Below are 23,444 nucleotides of genomic sequence, written 5' to 3' on the forward strand. Positions count from 1 at the left end.
GATAGGCCTTGGCCTATCCTCGCAAGGTTCCTCAGGTCAAAGGATCGAGATTTTGTGCTGCGAGTGACGAGGGTCAAGGGCAAGTTTTCCTGGGACAACAATCATGTGATGATCTTCCTGGACTTCTCCAGACCCACGCAAGTAAAACGAGGAAAGTTTAAAGAATGTAAGAAGATGCTTTGGGGGCAGAATGTGAGCTTTGCACTGCTTTACCCAGCCAAGCTAGGAATAGAGATTAAGGACTGTTTCAAGTTTTTTTTGAGTGCCCACGTAAAGCAAGAAAATTTACTGAGGAGGTGGGGGAGTTTAACTATGCTAGTTAAATTGAGCAAGATGTGAGTCAGGTTGTGTTTGTTATTTTTTTTAAATCTTGCCGGATTGTATTGTACTGAAGCTACCTGAGTCTCACTAGGGCTGCCATACTGTTAGTGTGCTATGTTGACTGTGAAATTACACCGGCATTGTTCCCGAGCAGTTAAAACTGGTCTGGGTGTTTCATGGACCATAATCCTTTGTGGAAGGGACGTTTGGCCGTGTTCTGTGGCCACTGTTGCGCATGGGAGAGTTTTACATGCCATTTTGTTACTTTTCAGTTTAAATGGGGGTTTATGAGTCAGTGTCAAAATATTGCAATGTATTTCTTTGTCTGTCTTAACTATGACTTCTCTTAATTCAGATAAAATATGTTTCACGGGGGGGGGGGGGGGGACTTCCGGGTCATCAAGGGAATGGCGGCGTAAGGAAAAGGTCTCTCAACAAAAAAGAAAGTAAACTGCCCCATAATCAAATTTAGACAAATACTTAATATTGCATAACTATATTAATAAAAGGGGCAAGGATGATGTCTAAGACCAAGATTAAAAAGTCCGCTCCGAAGGCTGATAAACATAAAGAGACGCAGCAAGGCGACGGGCCTAGCTCCCCCACGGCAAGCCAGGACGGAGATAATGAGGGGGAATCGGTGACTCTGTCCTTGATTCTCGGAGAGATTCGCGAGTTCCGACAAGATAACAGCAAACAGCTGGAAGATATTAAAGGAGAAATAGTAAAAACTAACTCGCGGATAGATGAAGCCGAAGCGAGGATTGTTGGAATTGAAGAGAAGCTACAAAACACAGAGGAAGTGATAGCAGAAATGCTGAAGCTGCAAGACCAGCTCCAGTGGAAACTAATAGATCAAGAAGGCTGCTCAAGAAGGGAAAATGTGAGGATTTACGGAGTTTCCGAAGGAACTGAAGGTAAACCCGGATTGATGATTCCCTTCGTGGAGAAGCTACTTAGAGAGAACCTTGATATACCGGCCGCAAAAGACCTACAGATAGAAAGAGCTCACCGCGCGTTGGCACCACAGCCTCCAGCAAGCGCCCAGCCCAGATCGATTCTGGTCAGATTTCTCAGTTATAGAACGAAGGAAGAGGTGCTTAAAAGGGCATGGCAAAATAAAAGTTTCATGTGGAACAACTGTAAAATCAGTTTAGACCATGACTACGCATCGGGGATTCTTGCCAGACGGAAGGAATATACGGAAACACGGAGAGTCCTGAAGGAAAACAACATCAGATTCCAGACCCTGTATCCAGCTCGACTGAGAGTCTTTTACGACGAAGGGACAAAAACTTACGCTACGGTGGAGGAGGCAACATTGGACCTGGCGGACCGGGGACTACCTATTAAAGTTATCACCCAACCAGAGTCGCTACCGGAGAGGATTCGGCAGAAGTCGTGGCAGTTAGTGGGGCAAGGACGCTCCACTCGAACCAGAGTGTCAAACTACAAGGAAAAGCTGCAAATATTCAGACGCGAATGTACAGAGAACACAGATTAATTAAGAGAAATGACTGAAAAGAGTAAATCGGACTTAAAGGTAAAATGAAAACTGGTAACTGAAAATAAACTAGACGGAATAACTTGAATGATAGCAATATGGTCGAGACATAAATAGGAGAAAATTCTCTATGATTATTCAAACTGCTGAGGGCCCTCTAACACAGGGTGAAGATAGAGGTTATCCCTCTGAACTGAGGCGGGTCGGTGCTCAGGCCTCACTGTGGGAAGTCGGGAAAAATTTTCAAATGTTACACGTTCAAAAATGTCTAGGGTGTGGTTATACGTCTTGGTTTACTGTTGAGAAGGGATTGCTTACTGTTTGGTTAGAAAAGGAGAGTTTTTTTTTCTACTAGAGAAAAATGCAAACTGAATTGGTAAAAATAATTTCCTATAATGTTAATGGGGTTTTGAATCCAATTAAAAGAAATAAGATTATGTCTAAATTGAAAAAAGAGAGGGCACAAATAGCTTTCCTCCAGGAAACACATATGAGCCAATCTGAACATGGAAAATTAAAAAGAATGGGCTTTAAGCATGTATTTTATTCATCATATAAATTGAGTCACAAAAGAGGGGTAGCTACTTTAATATCAAGTACTCTTAATTATGAACATAGAGACTAGAGACAAAGAAGGACGGTTCGTAAAAATCACAGGAAGAATAGAAGGTACAGAAATAACATTGCTGAATGTTTATGCTCCTCCAGGTTGTGAATGGTCATTTTATAGACACATTTTTGACCTAATGGTCAGTTCTCAAGGGGTAGTAATTTGTGGAGGTGATTTTAATATTAGATTAAATCCTATATTAGATTCTTCAAGAATAGTTACTCAGAATAAACCTCTGACTCGGAAAGTGAATTCATTGATGGAGGAGTTGGGAATTATAGATGTCTGGAGGGAATTACACCCTACTAGTAAAGATTATACATATTACTCTTTCCCTCATTCAGCCTATTCAAGGATAGACTATTTCTTTATCTTTAATACAGATAGACTCAGGATAAAAAACCTTAATATTGCAACAATTGATCTGTCGGATCATAGCCCAGTCTCTATGTCTCTAATCCCGGAAAGGAAAATGAGGAAAACACTATGGAGGCTAAACTCACATATACTCAATAACCCGAAAGTAATGGAGAGATTAAGGGGAGAAATCAAAGAATATCTAGACCTTAATGACACGGAAGAAACATCACCAGTGATCTTATGGGATACATTGAAAGCTGTACTGAGAGGGAAAATTATTTCCATTACCACTCACATGAAAAAAATCAATGCACAAAAATTAGCAGACCTTCAAGGAAAATTAAAACAACTTCCAAGTTGTAGATAGCAACAAAAGTAATTCAAATCGAAAACAGGAAATTAGGAAATTGCAAAGTGAAATTGACGATATTTATACGTTGGAAACTCAAAGAAATTTTCTTTACCTGAGACAAAAGAATTATGAAGTAGAAGGTAAATCAGCTAGATTATTAGCATATAAGTTACAAAAACAACAAGCAGACAATACAATTCATAAAATAAAGAATCCAAAGACAAAGCTTGTAGAGAGTACAATAGGGAAAATTCAAGAGAGTTTTGAAACATATTATCAAGAGCTGTACTCCCAACCCCGGGCCCCCAGTGAGCCCTATATAGACAGTGTATTGAATTTTTTAGATCTACCTAAACTTACAGATTTACAAAATGAAAGTTTATTAGAACCAGTAACTGTCAAAGAACTGAACGTGGCCATCTCTAGGTTAAAGGCTGGAAAGTCCCCGGGTTCACATGGGTTTACCTCAGAGTGGTACAAGTCCCTGAAGACACAGTTAGCCCCATTACTACTTAACACCTTTAATTGGATCTTGCAGAGAGGAGAAACTCCACCTTCCTGGAGAGAAGCGATTATTTCAGTTATTGCTAAAGAGGGTAAAGATAAACTAGAATGTAGCAATTATCGGCCAATTAGTGTTCTTAACTTAGATTACAAACTATTTACATCTATATTAGCGCGCAGATTGGAAAAGCTTTTACCTGGCCTAATCCACTTAGACCAGACTGGATTTATTCAACAAAGACAAACACAGGACAACATAAGGAGAACTCTGCACATATTAGAACAGGTTAATAAGAACGAGACAGGGACAATGGTAGTAGGATTGGACGCTGAGAAAGCTTTTGATTCGGTTAGTTGGGCATTCCATAACAGAGTGTTAGGAAGATTCGGCTTTCAAGAAAAGTTTATTAAAGTAATTCAGACTCTATATGACAGCCCTACAGCCCGAATTAAGATAAATGGGGACCTCTCTGACTCCTTCATCTTAGAGAGAGGCACTAGACAGGGATGCCCAATTTCTCCTCTCCTTTTTGCGCTATATATTGAACCGCTTGCCCAACTAATAAGACAGAGCGAAATCGTAAAAGGTATCAAGGTGGCAGGGATTGAACAGAAAGTGGTGTTATTCGCAGATGATGTTTTGGTCTATCTGAGTGAACCAGAAAAATCATTTATAGGATTGTTTACACTGTTGGATGACTTTGGGAAAATATCAGGTTATAAAATAAATGTAAAGAAAACGCAAGTTATGTCCCTAAATTATACACCATCCAAAAAATTGCAGGATACATATGATTTTAAGTGGGAAGCTAAATCATTAAAATATTTAGGAATAACCCTGCCGAAGGATCTTTCAACACTGTCACAGGTAAATTATGGGCCATTAATCTCAGAGATAAAAGCAGATATGCATAGATGGAATCTTACCCCCTTTTTAAGTTTAAATTCAAGGATAAATACTATAAAAATGAATATTCTTCCTCGGTTATTGTATCTTTTCCGTACTTTACCGGTGGAGGTGGATGATAATCAATTCAGGGAATGGGACAAATGGATTTCCCGCTTCATTTGGCAAGGAAAGAAACCTAGAATTCGATATAACACCTTACAGTTATGGAAGGAAGGAGGAGGTATGGTTCTTCCTTGCCTGAGAAATTATTTTTATGCCTCACAGATAACCCCTCTGTTATATTGGTGTAATAGGGAATATAAGGCTAGATGGAAGGAAATAGAATTTGGATTAGTTGACAGTTTTCCTCTTCAGGCCTCAATAGCTGACAAAGGATTGATGGCCCAGTTGGAAAAATTTAAAAACACTTGGATAAATCTTACATTAAAAATATGGCAGAAGATGGTTAATTCATGTGGAATTAATAACATGTTAAAACTCTTTAGATGGTGTGCATATGATACCGAATTCCTTCCCAACAGAGGAGATAAAAGATTTGAGCTATGGATAAAGAAAGGTCTTACAACCTACCTCTCATTTATAGATAAAAGAGTATTACAAAGTTTCCAAATCCTGCAGGACAAACATGGCCTAGAACATAATGACTTTTTTTAGGTACCTTCAAGTACGAAACTATGTTAACCAGAGTTGTAGATATACAGACCTATCAACAGTAGAATTAGAATTTTTCAAGAGTCTGAATTCGGCTTGCAGTTCAATACCGAGTAAATCAGTTTCTCGATTATATAATGCACTTTCCCATGCTAAAATGTAAATACACTGTATATTAAAGAGAAGTGGGAGAAAGAAGCGGGGTTGGTACTTTCAGAGGAGGCTTGGGAGAAAATCTGCAGCTTTCAATGGTCCTCGACTAATTCTTTGACTTGGAGAGAACATTGTTGGAAAAACATTATAAGATACTTCAAGACCCCATATCAGGAAAAATATAAAGATACAAATGTGATGTGTTGGAGAAGGTGCGGCTCCAAGGAGGCAAATCATTTTCATATTTTTTGGGATTGCCCTAAATTAAGTCTATTTTGGGAAGGTATTCATAGAACATTAGTTAAGGTACTTAGGTCCCAGATACCTCTGAACTTTGAGACACTCTATTTGGGGCATGTATTGTTTCTTGAACAGAAGGAAGATATAAAGTTGCTGCAGGCCCTCTTAGCGGCAAGTAAGAAATCAATCACTTGAAAATGGCTGCATCCAATACCACCTACATTAGAAGATTGGTACGAAATTATCTTGGAAATATTTAAAATGGAAAAGTTGACTTACTCCCTGAGAACTCAAAAAGAAAAATTTTATCAAATCTGGAATAAATGGATTGAATATATAACCCCAATGCGAGTAGACTTTAGATGACTCTCCTAATGATTTATACTGCTCTTCTCATCAACACAGTAATATTGCTAACGTAAGCACCCCTAGTCTAAATGTTTGTTTTTTTTTGTTTTCTTTTGAAAAATAGAGAATTAACACAAGTACAGGGAAAGATTTGGGAAAGGGATAAAAAAAATGAAAAAATTAAGTAAATAAGTACATAGGGATTGGATAATTATGTCTGCGGGCAGGAGCAAGCATGAACAAATTAGGATATGAACACCTACAATGGTTGATACATAGTTACAATGGCTATATACAACATTTTGGACCAGTGGAAATGGTCCAGAAGGGTTATATGGAAACTATTATTACCATTTTTCTTAACAACTAATTCCATTACTTAGCCTAATAGGTTAGATTTACCACAGTACATAATTATCTATTTAAATGTTTATTTTCCTTTTATATCATCTCAATGTGTACTTAAGAATGTATAAGTAATTGTAGTTTTATACATATAAAAAAATGGAAAAGGTTATATGTGTGAAAAAAGTACATGATATTTGTGAATTCCTTATCCAAATAAAAATAAAATTAAAAAAAAAATGTTTCACGGTCTGGGGAATCTTATAAAAAAAGAGAAAAGTAATGAATAAGCTTAAGAGACAAAAATGGGATGTGGTATTTCTACAGAAACATTTATCAGCAGAGGAATCAGTAAAGCTACTGGGGAGTTTACAGACCATATTTTTTTATGGTGCAGGGTTAACTAAGAGCAAGGGCGTTAAAACACTTATCAATAGGCAGCTACAGTTTAGATGTGAGGAACAGACCAAAGATGAAGCGGGGAGAATTCTTATTATTTTGGCAGAAGTACAGAAGCAACATATTTTAGCAAACATATATGTACCTAATATAGAAGATGCAGGCTTTTTGGTTGATCTTGAAGGAAAGTTACATTCTGGAGCTTATGATATTATACCTGGGGGAGATTTTAATTTGGTAATGGATCCAATCATCAACCATAGTAAGATGTTGTCATATAGAACCTCAAAACTCACTGTGATAGTGCAAAAAATGTGTAAAGCCCTCGGGCTTGTGGATGTTTGGCGCCTTATGAATCCCAATGGGAGGGATTACACATTTTTTTCTGCAATTCATAAAATATACACAAGGATTGATTTCTTCCTTATATCCAAGTCACTTATTCAGTCTGTGTCTCAATGTGCAATTGGTAATATTATAATATCAGATCATGCTTGGGTTTGTCTAGAGACAATACCTCAGTATAAGAGAATGCAGTCACACAGATGGAGATTTAATTCATCGTTGTTACAAGATTCTATGTTTAGGCAAGCTATGAAACAACAAATCAAGGAGTGTTTAGAGATAAATACACCTACAGCCTCCTCGGCAGGGACTGACTGGGAAGCCCTGAAGGCAGTTTTGAGGGGATATACTATTCAACATACTTTTTATATAAAAAAACAGAATAATCAGAAGATTACAAACTTAGAAAATAAAATCAAAGAGATTGAGACAAAATTGAAGCAGTGGATGTCATCCAAAGATTTGAGAGAACTAACACGGCTAAAATAGCAATACAATCTAATATTATCCCAGACAGTAGAATTTTGGCTTTTCAGGGCAAGACAAAGGCAATTTGAATTGGGGGAGAAAGTTGGCAGCTTCTGGCAAGGTGTATAAAACAGAGAATCAATACCTATCATCCCAGCTATTAGATCAGCAACAGGTGATACACTGACGACAGCTAAAGATATTAATGATGCATTCCAAGAGTTTTATAAGGACCTATATACATCAACCTCCAACTCTAGTGAGGAAGAAATTGATAGCTTTCTGAGGCCATTAGGGTTACCTAAGTTGACGAAAGAACAACAACAATACCTTGATTCCGCTAAAACACTGGAAAAAATTATATCAGTGATTAAGACCTTACCGACTGGGAAAGCTCCTGGCCCAGATGGATTTACAGCGGAATTTTTAAAAATGCTATGCGGAGGAGCTTGCTCCACTACTGCTGAATATGTACAATGAGTCCATGGAGCAGGGTAACTTACCCCCTACTTTATCACAAGCGCTAATTACATTGATTCTGAAAGAGGGTAAAGACCCGTGTGAATGTAAGAATTATAGATCAATTTCTCTAATCCCAATAGATGTGAAAATTTTATCACAGATCCTTGCAAACTGTTTAGACACAGTAATAACACAGTTGATACGTAGTGATCAGGTGGGATTTATCAGGGGCCGCAGCTCATCTAATAATATAAGGCGTCTTGTGAATATTATGTGGCCGGTGGCCGATAATCAGTCACCTATAGCAGCTATCTCACTCGATGCTGAAAAAGCATTTGATCCGAGTGGAATGGGGCTATCTGTTTAAGATTATTCAATTTTTTGGATTTGGACTCATCTTTTTAAAATGGATTAGGCTGTTATATAATAACCCTAAAGCAGCAGTTTGAACTAGAGGTTACATTTCACCTTACTTCTCTCTGGGAAGGGGTACCCGACAGGGTTCCCCACTTTCCCCAATGTTGTTCTGTCTAGCTTTGGAGCCCCTGGCAGCAGCCATCAGAGAGAATGAGAACTTTATAGGGGTATCTGTGGGAGGACAGGCTCATAACTGGATGCTTTATGGGGATGATATTTTATTATTTGTGTCGGACCCTAGTCGGTCGGTGTCATATCTTTTTAACATTATAAAGTCTTACTCTAGATTCTCAGGTTATGAGGTTGATTGGACAAAATTGGAAGCACTACCATTGACTGTACAGTGCCCTGCATCTGCCTTCTACCCAGGTCAACTTCACTGGCCAAAGAAGGGTATACAATATTTAGGTATTAATTTTCCCCCTCAACTGAAGAACTTAGTAAAGGTAAATTTTGATCCATTATTGCAGAGGATTTCATGTGATGTAGGCAGATGGTCATCATTGTATTTGTCAATGTCGGGAAAAGTAAATGCCTTGAAGATGAATTGTATTCCAAAGGTTAATTACCTGTTCCAATCGTTACCAGTTCAAATCCCATTAACATATTTTAAGCAATTCGATAAAATAATTAAGGCTTTTATTTGGAATGGTAAATGCCCACGCTTAAACTTTAACAAATTACAATTGCCAGTTGAAAGTGGGGGGGGGTTTAGGTTTGCCGAAGTTAATATACTATTACTATGCCTTTACGCTTAAACATTTAGCACACTGGTCTCTCCCTCCGGAGAGAGTGCCTCCTTGGTATCGTATTGAGTGTTCTGCTCTTTCTCCCATCCCTCCATTACAATGTTTGTCTATCAAGTTACCTCCTGAGGCAAGGTCTCACCCAATTATATCGCATATGCATTTGTTTTGGAATAAGCTAGCCAGATTATTTAAATTTAATCCATATTTGAATGAAGCCTCAAGTATCTGGATGAATCCAAAGTTGTGTATTGATAAGTCCCTTCTTCTGGAGGGAATGGCAAGGGAAAGGTATAATTAAATTGGGAGACCAATAATGGTAATAATTAATGGTGACAGTTTAAAATCTTTTAACCAATTAACCCAACAGTCCTGACGAAGGGTCTCGGCCTGAAACGTCGACTGCACCTCTTCCTAGAGATGCTGCCTGGCCTGCTGCGTTCACCAGCAACTTTTATGTGTGTAACCCAACAGTGTGATATCTCTAGGTCACGATTTTGGAGATATCTTCAACTACGTCATTTGCTACATACAACTTTTGGTTCTACACAGCAACCCCCACAAGTTGCTACGATACTGTCTACTGTACTGGCTGCATATGGTAAAGGTCACGAAGCCTCAACTTATTATTCAGCTTTACCACAAATCTCCAGGGACTAATTTCTGTTGGGACTTAAAAGAGCATGGGAAAAAGAACTGAGTGTGACTTCTGAGACAAAGGAGTGGGACAAAATTTGTAAAAATGTCAAAAACAATGTCAAGAGACGTGAGGGTGCGCCTTATTCAGTTTAAGAATCTACACCGTTTCTACTGGACTCCAGCAAGGTTACAGAGATTAGGGTTGAAAAACACCCCTGAATGCTGGCGCTATGAGGCGGATAAAGGGGACTGAGTACATTCAAGAATTTGGATTATGATACATATCCAAAGTTTCGAGTATTCAACTCCCTTTCTGCCCTAGACTTTTTGTCTTGGGAGACACACTTGGGTTACTTGGGGATAAACACTCTCAAAATTGGATCCAGACAAGTATAATGGTAGGAAAACAAATTATAATTAGAGGCTGCAGGAACGTGGTGGGGGGGGGGGGGGAGGGACCATCATTTCAGGAGTATTTTATGTTCTGTAAGCTATGATTTACATAATTTCAACACTGACAAGCGTTCGGGGAAAAATTTGTAGAAGAACTCAATAAAATTTAAATCATAAAAAAATATGGTTGAAGGGGAAAACTTTAAATAGCATCTTTAAAGAGATATATTCTCTAGAAAGGATATTCTTAAGCCTGATGCCACCATAGCTAAAGACAATGCCATACTGGAGAGATGAACATTGGGTTTCCACTGGAGGGCAAAATTAGTACACAGAGCTTTTGGAGGATTATAGGATTTAGAGGTTAAGAGTTAATCTGGAGTGAAACCAAAGGGAATCTGCTTGCTGGATCAGGCCTGTTATTGAATGGGATGTGATGCATGTTATAATTGCATTAATGAGGTGTATGCAAAGGGTTTTGATAATGGAGAGAACATGGGAGTGGAATTACAGATTAAACAGGATCCCAAAATCGTTTGAAGTTTTCTTAAATTTCAACATGAGAAAAACAGCAGAATAATATTAATACTGCTACAAGCTACAAAAAAAATGGGAAGTTCCATTCTTCCAGAGCTTTTTTTTTCATTTTTTTCCTGAGCAAATACACTTTCTAGCATAAACAGACAATAAATTTAACAATATTTTTCCAAAGGTATAATGTCCTTATTAAAACTGCGACTTCTCACAGTGATACAGTTATCATTTAACAATTCAACATTATTAAAGCTCATTTATCTGGTATACTAGAGATATTACTCAAACGGTTAAATGCTGATTCAGATACTCGCCAGAGAATTGTCCTTGAAGAGGAGGTTTTCAGGTTTGAGGTCTCTATGGGCAATATTCAAGCAGTGACAGTGCTGTATGGCCAGAGCAATCTACACAAAATACAGTACAGACAGACACTTGTAAATATTTAAGTAATCAACGTAGGATAAACAAGTTGTTAAAAAATCCTTAGTAGGACTGAAGGTACTGCCATTAACAATAAAATCAACTGTACAAAGGGGTACACTTTTATGAAACCACATATACAGTCTTTCCATCCTAAACACATTCCAACTGTAGCTTAAAATCATAAACACAACAAAGTCTGCAGATGCTGGAAATACAAAGTAACACACACAAAATGCTGGAGGAACTCAGCAGGTCAGGCAGCATCTATGGAAATGAATAGACAGTCAACGTTTCAGGGTGAGACCCTTCTTCAGGACTCAATAATCCTCCTGATCGAAACCTATCAAATATTGAAAAGCATAGAAAGAGTGGACATGGAGAGGATGTTTCCAATAGTGGGTGAATCTAGGTCCAGAGGGCACAGCCTGAAAATACAAGGATGTCCCTTAGGAACAGAGAAGAGGGGGAATTTCTTTAGCCAGGGGGTGGCAAACCTGTGGAATTCATTGCCACAGATGGTTGTGGAAGTCAAGTCATTAGGTGTATTGAAAGAGGATCTTAATTAGTAAGAGCAAAGGTTACACAGAGAAGGGAGGAGAATGGGATTGAGGGGGATAATAAATCAGCGATGACTGAATGGTGGAACGGACTTGATTGGCCCATTGGCCTAGTTCTGCTCTTTTGTTTTATGGTCTTATTGGCCCTGGATACCTGCAGAAAGGCATCTTGATTATTGTACCCGAGTTCTCTAGCAGCAACAGCTAACATATCATCCACCTTCTTAGTTCCATACCGTATTTTGTAGTAGTGAGGCAAACAGTTAGAGCTCCATAAAACATCATGGATAAAAAGCAAACTTGATGTGGGCACCAGTATGCTGTAAAAACTGAATGACGCAAAAAGCCAAAGCAGCAGAACACCTAACCCTTCTGTCTGCAAAACTGATTAAACTGTGGATGGGTAAGAGCAGGGGTCCCCAACAGTTTTTGCATGGCAGACCGGTTTAATATTGACAATATTCTTGCAGACCGGCCGACCGGGGGGGGGGGGTGTTCAAGTAGGGTTCTCACCTCAACATGTCTTTTACAGTTAGGGTCGCCAACTTTCTCACTCCCAAATAAGGGACAAAAGTAGCAGTCAAATCCTGGGACACTTTACCTCTGGAAAGACTACCATGACCATGAAGCCTTGTGCGGGCACCTGTGCCCGCATGCGCGTACGTGCCGAATTTTTTCCCACTAATCGGTTTTGCCTTCATCTTCCCGACTATACTATACATACATTATTTCTACTTTACATAGGCTGTGTATTTATCGTATCATTCCTGCTTTTACTATATGTTAGTGTTATTTATTTTCGGTTATATGTGTTATTTGGTATGATTTGTTAGGTTATTTTTTGGGTCTGGGAATGCTCAAAGATTTTTCCCATATAAATTAATGGTAATTGCTTCTTCGCTTCACACCATTTCGGCAAGAAAGGTTTCATAGGAACGCTGTACTTAGCAGGGGAAATACGGGACAAACCAATTTAACCCAATATACAGGATGTCCCGGCAAATACAGGACAGTTGGCAATCCTATGTTCAAGTTCAACAGTGCGTGACAGGGAATGAGGAAAGGTGCAGCTGACTCATATCGTTTTCTCACAGCCCGGTAGCACATGCTTTGCGGCCCGGTGGTTGAGGACCTCTGGATATGAGGACAGTGGACCTGACTGCAAGACAAGTATCTCAGAAAGCAGTGAGGGAAAAGATGATGACTCTACAACATCCTAATGAGGATAGTGTGAGAAAAATTGCTGACAAAAAGGCAGGACAATTCCATTCTTAGAAATAAATGCATGTTCACCCTTTGATCGATTTAATGGAGATATGAAAGAAGAGGGAAAACACTTGAGATACATCAAGTATATGGGAAATGGCAGCCATACAACAGCCATCACAACAGTAGTAACCAGGCCAGATCATTGTATGTGGCTAGTTCAAGTCATGATTTTTACAAGTTAATGAGTAATGAGCTAGAACAGGAAGTTAAACGTGAACTACACTTTAGGCCCTCGATGAGGATCATACCCTAGCTGTGATTTGGAGGCTTGAGTGCCTGGAGTCAGGGCTTTACACTTTGGCTCTTTGTAGGATCATCCATTCCAAACAGGTTAAAGGGAGAGGCCAGACTAAGAGTGGTCCACCTGTCCTCCAGGTTTGGAGGTTAAGCTCAGGGCCAACAACCTGAGTGGTTAAACAAGACTGTTAAGGAAACAGCAATGAAGAATCCTTCTATATCAGTGTGCAGCAGTATTCCTGGGTCTCCACCTGGAACTTGCATGACCGACGATAAACTGAGAGGAAGGAACTGACACAATGAAGGAAGCCACGAACGCCGGTGGAGATAGAGGACCTTCACCGCTGCCCTAAACGCCAGTGGTGTAATGGACAAAAGAAGAACACTTTAAGCAATGAGTATAAATAAAGATAGTTGCACTAAACCAAGTATTTTCTTTGCCTGCCATGTTAGTTTACACCTTATAGAGGAGAGAGGGTCAACTGCATGATGACTTTAAGCAATTTATGCAAACAGATTCCAAATTTCTTTTTAGCAACACACTAATCTCTCCTTCTCTCCAAAGCTCCCATGCCTCAAAATCTCAGAGTCAGGTATTACTTCTGCAACTTATTAAAGAGCATTCTTCCATCTTCTGAAGATAAGATGATGCACACCATGGAAGTAAAAGCCCAGTTTGCCCTCTGATACTCCTCAATATTGTCTAACAAAGCAGGATTACTTTTATTTTCTCATCTCTATCAACATGAAAGGATCCTTACCTGTTTAGTAACCTGGCTAGCCATTTTCTCTGTAAAGTGCTTATGTTGACTGATTCTGTGAAACAGCTCCCCACCTTCCATCATTTCCATTACAATTAGCAGCCGAGCCCTGGAAATTGTTTCCAAAGTACAAAGTATTCAATTCAATGGAAATGTAATTATCTAACACTAAGATTTTGTGCACTCTAATTCAGTATAAGGTGCATTTTGTTCAAAGGTATAATTACAATTCCCACAAATAATGAAACATCTCAGTTTACTTCATCTTAGTGAGTTGCTGTGACTAAGGCGTACCTTGGACTGGACTCATGAGGGAACTGAACACTGTTAGCATATACTTCAATTATCTGGACAATATTGTTGTGGCCCACACACATAAGGTGATGTCGAACCTGCAAAATGATTAACTTGCATTAAAATCTAAGATGTTTAGTCATTTATAAGAAAACAAGGCAAGAAAGTATAATCTTTTCCTAGTACAGTATCAAACATTTTCTTTTATTTCCGCAAAGCTTTATTATTAAACTTAAAAAGAGAATAACATAACTGAACCACTCATTGTGAAAATACATTTCTCAAGTACGGCTCCCCTTCTTTTAATCTCACTATCTCTTGAAGTAAAGCAGTATGTTTCATTTATTTTTACGACCATGTTAACTTGCAGGGTATCTTTGTAACTCGTGTATTTTACAGTTCAAGATCTCTTTGCTCTTCCACCCTGCCAAGAATTACATTATAAAGTAGTAAATGGTCTACCCAACTCTTGTTACTAAAATGTATCACTTCACAATTATCTGTACTTTACTATGAACTACTAGGCAACTTTATTAATGTTGTTTTGTAATTTGTTGCTGACTTCCTATACATTAACTATCCACTAACTTCTCGACATTACAGGTTATACCATAAATTTGGTCACCATTCACCATTTTAGGATTTCTGTTCTCAATTGCAAACTCTAAATCATTAATATAAATTGTGAACACTATATTTGTTTTAACAACAGATTTCATGGCGTTATGCCAGTGATATTAAACCTGATTGTGATATCTCCTTCTACCCATCTTTTGACTCTCACTCTCTGCTTTGTGCCTGGAAACTAGCTAACAGTCTAATCAGGCCCTAATTTTACATTCTGACTTCAGTAGTCTGCGAAGGGGTTTGTTACCTTGAATATTTCATTCAGCATCTACTGCATTACCATTGTCTTCTTTTTCCATTTCCTCTTCAAAAAATAAATGCAGTAAGTGGATCAGAGTAAGATCTTTCAGCTTGAAATCCATGCTGACTATTCATCATTATGCCTTCGCTTTCTTTGTATTAAGAGGCCTACAGAGAGCGGATGTGGGGCACAGCCTTAGAATACAAGGCTGTATTCCCTTTAGAAGAGAGATGAGGAGGAATGTCTTTAGCCAGAGGGTGATGAATCTGTGGAATTCATTGCTACAGAAGGAGGCAAAGTCTCCTCGGAGGGTCAGACACCCTGAGCCAATAGGCTGGTCCTGGACTTATTTCCTGGCATAATTTACATACTACTATTTAACTATTTATGGTTTTATTATTACTACTTAATTATTTATGGTGCAACTGTAACGAAAACCAATTTCCCCCGGGATCAATAAAGTATGACTATGACTATAAAGTCATTGAGTATACTTAGAAGTGGAAGTTGACGGGTCCTTGATTAGCGAAGGCGTTAAATGTGGAGGGCCAGTCGCTGGGCATATTTAAAGGGGAGGTTGACAGGTCCTTGATTAGTAAGGGCATCAGAGGTTACATGGAGTAAGCAGAATAATATGGTTGAAAGAATAATAAATTAGCCATGGTGGAATAACAGAGCAGGCTCATGGGGCAAATGGCCTAATTCATCACATGTTCTGAAGTTCCAACTATTCTCTTCTTTACCTTCCTACGACCATTAAGCAGACTAATCTATAATCATCAGAACATATCCTGTTGCTCTTGTACTGTACATATACTCCTAGCTTTCTGCAATTCTTCCAAAACTCCTAACAAATGATTTAATATGCATTAATGCTTCTGCGGTTCCGTCGCTGATTTAAAAAAGATTAAAATGGATTAAAATGCAATCTAGCCAGAACCACTCAAGTTAGGTTTATTTAATATATTTCCATATTTTATTTTAAATGCTTTTATCTCATTAAAATCCATTCCTCCAGTTCTCCTATGTAATCAGAAAATTACACTGGAATTAGTTAGGTATGAAAGATCAGCACTCTGCTCAAGTTTCTTGCTTAATTTTACCTGGGAAAGTTGGCATGGGTTACGTGCTGGGAGAATGGATAGGCTTCCAGCAGTCCTTAATTAGGACTGCTCAGATTAACACTCCGTACACATCCACACTATAATTAGGACTGCCTGTTCTAAACTGCTAATTATTATGTACATTACAAGCCTAAGAGAGCAATAAGAGTGTAAAAAACACAGGAGGTAAACTCAGCACTTATTCAGGAGAGACTGTTTATTTTTTATTATTTCGCTACAAAAAGCTTGGCATGGCAAAGTAAGTTTGTGATGCTACCTTTCAGCTGGAGGTTCACCCCTTCACCACCATGTAAAACCTAGTTAGGTATTATCTGAAATTCTGGTTATTCTATTTTCGTTTTAAGAAAGTTTAACTTATTTATTTTGATCAAAAGCTAAATAATCTGAATGCTACTGGAGTTCTGACAAAAATTTGCAATGAATGTAGCTGGTCTCTATCTTCTCATTTCTTGATGAACACATTTGCCTTCTCTTTATTTCCTATGGCAAGATTAGGTACTCACAAATTTGAAAATGACTTCAATTCAATATTCAGGAGGGATAGACATGAAAGAAAAGGAGGTGGGGTGGTGTTGCTGGTTAAAGAGGAGATTAACGCAATAGAAAGGAAGGACACAAGCCGGGAAGATGTGGAATCGGTATGGGTAGAGCTGCGTAACACTAAGGGGCAGAAAACGCTGGTGGGAGTTGTGTACAGGCCACCTAACAGTAGTAGTGAGGTCGGAAATGGTATTAAACAGGAAATTGGAAATGTGTGCAATAAAGGAACAGCAGTTATAATGGGTGACTTCAATCTACATGCAGATTGGGTGAACCAAATTGGTAAAGGTGCTGAGGAAGAGGATTTCTTGGAATGTATGCGGGATGGTTTTTTGAACCAACATGTCGAGGAACCAACTAGAGAGCAGGCTATTCTAGACTGGGTTTTGAGCAATGAGGAAGGGTTAATTAGCAATCTTGTCGTGAGAGGCCCCTTGGGTAAGAGTGACCATAATATGGTGGAATTCTTCATTAAGATGGAGAGTGACATAGTTAATTCAGAAACAAAGGTTCTGAACTTAAAGAGGGGTAACTTTGAAGGTATGAGACGTGAATTAGCTGAGATAGACTGGCAAATGACACAAAGGATTGACGGTGGATATGCAATGGCAAGCATTTAAAGATTGCATGGATGAACTACAACAATTGTTCATCCCAGTTTGGCAAAAGAATAAATCAAGGAAGGTAGTGCACCCGTGGCTGACAAGAGAAATTAGGGATAGTATCAATTCCAAAGAAGAAGCATACAAATTAGCCAGAAAAAGTGGCTCACCTGAGGACTGGGAGAAATTCAGAGTTCAGCAGAGGAGGACAAAGGGCTTAATTAGGAAGGGGAAAAAAGATTATGAGAGAAAACTGGCAGGGAACATAAAAACTGACTGTAAAAGCTTTTATAGATATGTAAAAAGGAAAAGGCTGGTAAAGACAAATGTAGGTCCCCTACAGACAGAAACAGGTGAATTGATTATGGGGAGCAAGGACATGGCAGACCAATTGAATAATTACTTTGGTTCTGTCTTCACTAAGGAGGACATAAATAATCTTCCAGAAACAGTAGGGGACAGAGGGTTCAGTGAGATGGAGGAACTGAGCAAAATACATGTTAGTAGGGAAGTGGTGTTAGGTAAATTGAAGGGATTAAAGGCAGATAAATCCCCAGGGCCAGATGGTCTGCATCCTAGAGTGCTTAAGGAAGTAGCCCGAGAAATAGTGGATGCATTAGTGATAATTTTTCAAAACTCGTTAAGATTCTGGACTAGTTCCTGAGGATTGGAGGGTGGCTAATGTAACCCCACTTTTTAAAAAAGGAGGGAGAGAGAAACCGGGGAATTACAGACCGGTTAGCCTAACGTCGGTGGTGGGGAAACTGCTGGAGTCAGTTATCAAAGATGTGATAACAGCACATTTGGAAAGCGGTGAAATCATCGGACAAAGTCAGCATGGATTTGTGAAAGGAAAACCATGTCTGACGAATCTCATAGAATTTTTTGAGGATGTAACTAGTAGAGTGGATAGGGGAGAACCAGTGGATGTGGTATATTTGGATTTTCAAAAGGCTTTTGACAAGGCCCCACACAGGAGATTAGTGTGCAAACTTAAAGCACATGGTATTGGGGGTAAGGTATTGATGTGGATAGAGAATTGGTTAGCAGACAGGAAGCAAAGAGTGGGAATAAACGGGACCTTTTCAGAATGGCAGGCAGTGACTAGGGGGGTACCGCAAGGCTCAGTGCTGGGACCTCAGTTGTTTACAATATATATTAATGACTTAGATGATGGAATTAAATGCAGCATCTCCAAGTTTGCGGATGACACGAAGCTGGGCAGCAGTGTTAGCTGTGAGGAGGATGCTAAGAGGATGCAGAGTGACTTGGATAGGTTGGGTGAGTGGGCAAATTCATGGCAGATGCAATTTAATGTGGATAAATGTGAAGTTATCCACTTTGGTGGCAAAAATAGGAAAACAGATTATTATCTGAATGGTGGCCGATTAGGAAAAGGGGAGGTGCAACGAGACCTGGGTGTCATTATACACCAGTCATTGAAAGTGGGCATGCAGGTACAGCAGGCGGTGAAAAAGGCGAATGGTATGCCGGCATTTATAGCGAGAGGATTCGAGTACAGGTACTACTGCAGTTGTACAAGGCCTCTGAGGAAAGACAACCTTGCCATAGAGGGAGTACAAAGAAGGTTCACCAGATTGATTCCTGGGATGGCAGGACTTTCATATGAAGAAAGACTGGATGAACTGGGCTTGTACTCGTTGGAATTTAGAAGATTGAGGGGGGATCTGATTGAAACGTATAAAATCCTAAAGGGATTGGACAGGCTAGATGCAGGAAGATTGTTCCCGATGTTGGGGAAATCCAGAACGAGGGGTCACAGTTTGAGGATAAAGGGGAAGCCTTTTAGGACTGAGATTAGGAAAAACTTCTTCACACAGAGAGTGGTGAATCTGTGGAATTCTCTGCCACAGGAAACAGTTGAGGCCAGTTCATTGGCTATATTTAAGAGGGAGTTAGATATGGCCCTTGTGGCTACGGGGATCAGGGGGTATGGAGGGAAGGCTGGTGCAGGGTTCTGAGTTGGATGATCAGCCATGATCATAATAAATGGCGGTGCAGGCTCGAAGGGCCAAATGGCCTACTCCTGCACCTATTTTCTATGTTTCTATGTTTAATTCATAATACAAAAACCATATTACAAGCATATAATCACAATATTTCATGGTCCCATGTACTAAGAGCCCAGCACTTGGGAATATTTGTTCTTCTGCTGTAATGAGGCAATATTAAACAAAGCAGAAGAGAATCACAGCAAAATAGCTTGATCTCCTTTGCTAAATAGATTTTAGTAAAAGTGTTCTTCAGTAGTTATTGACATAAAGCTATATCTTATACATTCTTCAATTTCTCTAAAGGTTCTGCAGTTTTTAAACCACAATAGACCGCAAGCTGCACACGAGATCCAATTGTTCTTTAATTTCCCATGCCACAAATCAAAAGGGTGCAAGGAACCCTAATGTAAAAAATCTCAAATGGTGAGAATTGTGCTTCTTCTCGAAATGTTCCCATTGGAGTAATAATATTTCACTGAGTAGTTCTCACGGTTTGTGTGGTCTACTTGTTTTTGTGAACAAGCATGTCCTTCTGCATGAATTCCAAGTTACATTAAATACATTTTAAAGGCATCATACCTACCTCATTTCTTGCTTTTGGACGGTCAAGGAGAATTTTTAGTGCAAAACGTTCTCCAGTTGATTTTTTCATGCACACACTGAAAATAAATCAATTAATGAATATAAATAGAAGACAAATGGCAGATAATTAGTTAAATTCTGTATCCAACAAAACTAGAGCACCTTCACCAGAAGGAATGTAGCAGTTCTACGTTTCCGAACTGCAGAAGCTCTGGAACTTTATAGCCCTATTATTTGATGTATTCATAAACAAATAATATTAATAGGCTCAAGATAGAAAAGATTTAATGCCATAGACAATATGACATAAGATCAGAATTAGGCCACTCAGCCCATCGAGTCTGCTCTGCCATTCCATCATGATTGATCCCGAATCCCATTCAACCTCATACACTTGCCTTCTTGCCATATCCTTTGATGCCCTGACCGATTAGGAAACAATCAACTTCCGCCTGAAAAATACCCATGGACTTGACCTTCACTGCAGTCTGTGGCAGAACATTCCACAGATTTACTACCCTCTGGCTAAAAAATTCCTCCTTACCTCTGTTCTAAAAGGCCCTCGATCTTGAGGCTGTGCTCTCTAGTTCTGGATACTCCACCATAAGATACATCCTTTCCACATCTACCCCACTAGTTCCTTCAACCTTCAGAAGGTTTCAATGAGATCCCCCGCATTCTTCTAAATTCCAAGAGTGCAGACCCAAAGCTGCCAAACCCTCATGTTAACCCCTTCATTCCCAGAATCATCCACATGAACCTACTCTGGACTCTCTCCAATGACAACACGTCCTTTCTGAGATATGGGGCCCAAAATTGTTGACAATATGTCAAGTGCAGCCTGACTAGTGTCCTATAAAGGTTCAGCATCATCTCCTTGCTTTTACGTTCTATGCCCCTTGAAATAAATGCCAATAAGTCCCTCTGCACCTCTGATGTTTGAGCCTTCTCCCCACTTAGATAATAGTCTGCACTATTGTTTCTTTCACCAAAATGCATTACCATACATTTCCCAACACTGTATTTCATCTGCCACTTTTTTGCCCATTCTTCCAATCCGCCTAAGCCCTGCTGCAATCACATTGCGTCCTCACACTATCTAGCCCTCCACCTATCTTTGTACCATCTGCAAACATTGCCACAAAGCCATCAATTCTATTATCAAAATCATTGACAAACAATGTGAAAAATATTGACCCCCAACAAACACCACTAGTCACTGGCAGCCAACCAGAAAAGACCCCCTTTATTCCCAATCGCTGCCTCTTGCTTGTCAACCATTCTGCTATCCATGTCAGTATCTTTCCTGTAATGCCATAGGATTTATCTTGTTAAGCAGCATCATGTGCGGCACCTTATCAAATGCCTTCTGAAAATCCAAGTAAATGACATCCACTACCTTTCCTTTGTCCACCCTTTGTAACAGATTTGTCAGGCAAGATTACCCTTTACAGAAACTATGCTGACTTTGACTTATTTTATTATTGGTCTCCGAGCACCCCGAAATCCTTTCCTTAATAACAGACTCCAACACTTTCCCAACCACTGAGGTTAGGCTAACTGTCCTATTATTTCCTTTTTTTGCTTTTCTCCCTTCTTAAAGAGCAGAGTGACATTTGCAATCTTCCAGTCTTCAGGGATCATGCCAAATCAAGTGATTATTGAAAGATCATGACCATGATCTTGCATCCATTATCTCTAAGCAACCTCTCTCAGGACTCTGGGATGTAGTCCACCTGGTCCAGGTGACTCATCCACCTCAAGACCTTACAGTTTGCCTAGCACTTTTCCTTTGTAATAGCAACAGCGCTCACTCCTGCTCCTTGACACTCATGGACCTCTGGCACACTGGAAGTCCTTAACTTCGCTTGTCAGCCATGATTGCCTAGCCCTGCATCTGAGAACTACTTCCTCTGTGGGACATACAGTATTTGTCCTGTGCCTCTTGAATTATTCTTAGAATCTTCAGCCATCTCTGCTCTGCTCTGCTGTCATTCCCACCAGCATTCTTCTGCAATCCACTCTCTCATGCCTCTATAATTCCCCTTATTCCGTTGCTATGCTGATACATGTGACTTACCTGTCAAATTGCAGTACGAATTCAATCATTATGATCACTGTCTCCTAAGAGTTCCTTTACATTAAGCTCCCTAACAAGATCTGGGTTATTGCACAACACCCAATCTAAGATAGCCTTTCCCTGAGTAGGCTTAAGCACAAGCTGCTCTAAAAGGCCATCTTGTAGGCATTCAACAAACTCTCTCTCTTGTGATCTGACAACAACTTGATTCTCCCAACCCCCTTGCATTTTGAAGTCCCCCATTACAATGCCGGTCTTAATGAACCCAAAATGAGGTGTTACATGACTCCTGCATTAACCATCATTTGAAACTTTTAAATAGAGTACACTTACAGTACAGAAGATTCATTGCAGCAAGGAAAAATTTGCTACAACAAACTGGAGCAATTTAGTTCTAAGCTGCAGTTTCATGTTTCTCGCAAAAACAAATCCTGTTTTTTCCATTCAGATCAACAGAAAGATTTTTTTGTCTTCTCTCTTTCGCATATTCTCAATAGTTGCAAGAATTCTACATAAAACAGGGCAGCTGAAATACTTGTACAATAAATGGGAGTTTGCCTGCAGCGTTAAGAAGTCCCACTGACAGGCCTCAAGCCAGATGTCAAAAATGGTAAATAAAAGTTGCAATGAAGAGAGGGAAATAAATTTAGAGTGGATTCCGGTTAATTGGGGCAGCCACTTACTTGGAGCAACTCCTTTTTAAAGAACATAAACTAATCAAGAAAATTGCCTGAATTCCCTTTGTTTATTTGGGACACTATGCTGCTTAACTGGGACAGGAGACCATTGCTGAACAGTTCCTATCTAGTGTCAGTCACGTGCACTTGTGTGGACGTTAGATACTACATCCAGCTGGAATTTCTGCCTGCCAAAATGCCACCCTTGGTGCAGCCAATGGACGTGGGAAATATAAAAAATTTAAAGATGTACCATGGAAAGTTGGTGAACTATATTTTTGAAGCAATTGAAGAAAATCTACTGACATCTTCAACAGCTAAGGAAATGAGTGCAAGGTTTTACCTTTTACAGGCAGTACAGTTTGTCAGTGATAGTTGGTGAGAAATAAGCAGTAAGACAATTGAGAACTCATCAGTTTCAAGCATTCAGGCTTAGAGCCGGGAGCGAAAATGAAACGATTTTACTACTTTAGTAAGTTAGGAACCACAAAGAATTTGAAAGTTTCAACACTCAACTTGAATGTAACAATGAAGATGAAGATTTGGAGGTCGCAATCATCGAAAGCACTGTATAAAAACATCAAAGCGGCAAATACGAAGACAAGGAAAGTGATGAAGATGATACATCTCAACCTGAGCTAGTAACTACACAGGATGCCAGGAATTTTATTGTTGAATTATGACACTACTTCATGCAGGAATGCAAAAGCAGTC

General features: G+C 39.3%; 1 protein-coding gene across 3 annotated transcripts in view; it reads right to left on the bottom strand.

Moving 5' to 3' along the window:
• mapkapk5 (MAPK activated protein kinase 5) overlaps positions 1–23,444 on the bottom strand; it is a 51,635-nt gene that overhangs the window by 16,286 nt on the left and 11,905 nt on the right. For 2 of the 3 annotated variants that reach the window (XM_072248027.1, XM_072248028.1), the window contains exons 3-6: positions 19,975–20,050; positions 14,243–14,340; positions 13,949–14,057; positions 11,016–11,105 (exon numbers count right to left, since the gene is read on the bottom strand). In XM_072248027.1, coding sequence (XP_072104128.1) covers positions 11,016–11,105; positions 13,949–14,057; positions 14,243–14,340; positions 19,975–20,050 — 373 coding nt within the window. Of the gene's footprint in view, positions 1–11,015; positions 11,106–13,948; positions 14,058–14,242; positions 14,341–15,116; positions 15,222–19,974; positions 20,051–23,444 lie in introns of those variants that run through there. The other variant, XM_072248029.1, reaches the window with a different exon arrangement.

The sequence above is a fragment of the Mobula birostris genome, chromosome 31 (genome assembly GCF_030028105.1).
Source record: "Mobula birostris isolate sMobBir1 chromosome 31, sMobBir1.hap1, whole genome shotgun sequence".
Classification (NCBI taxonomy): domain Eukaryota; kingdom Metazoa; phylum Chordata; class Chondrichthyes; order Myliobatiformes; family Myliobatidae; genus Mobula; species Mobula birostris.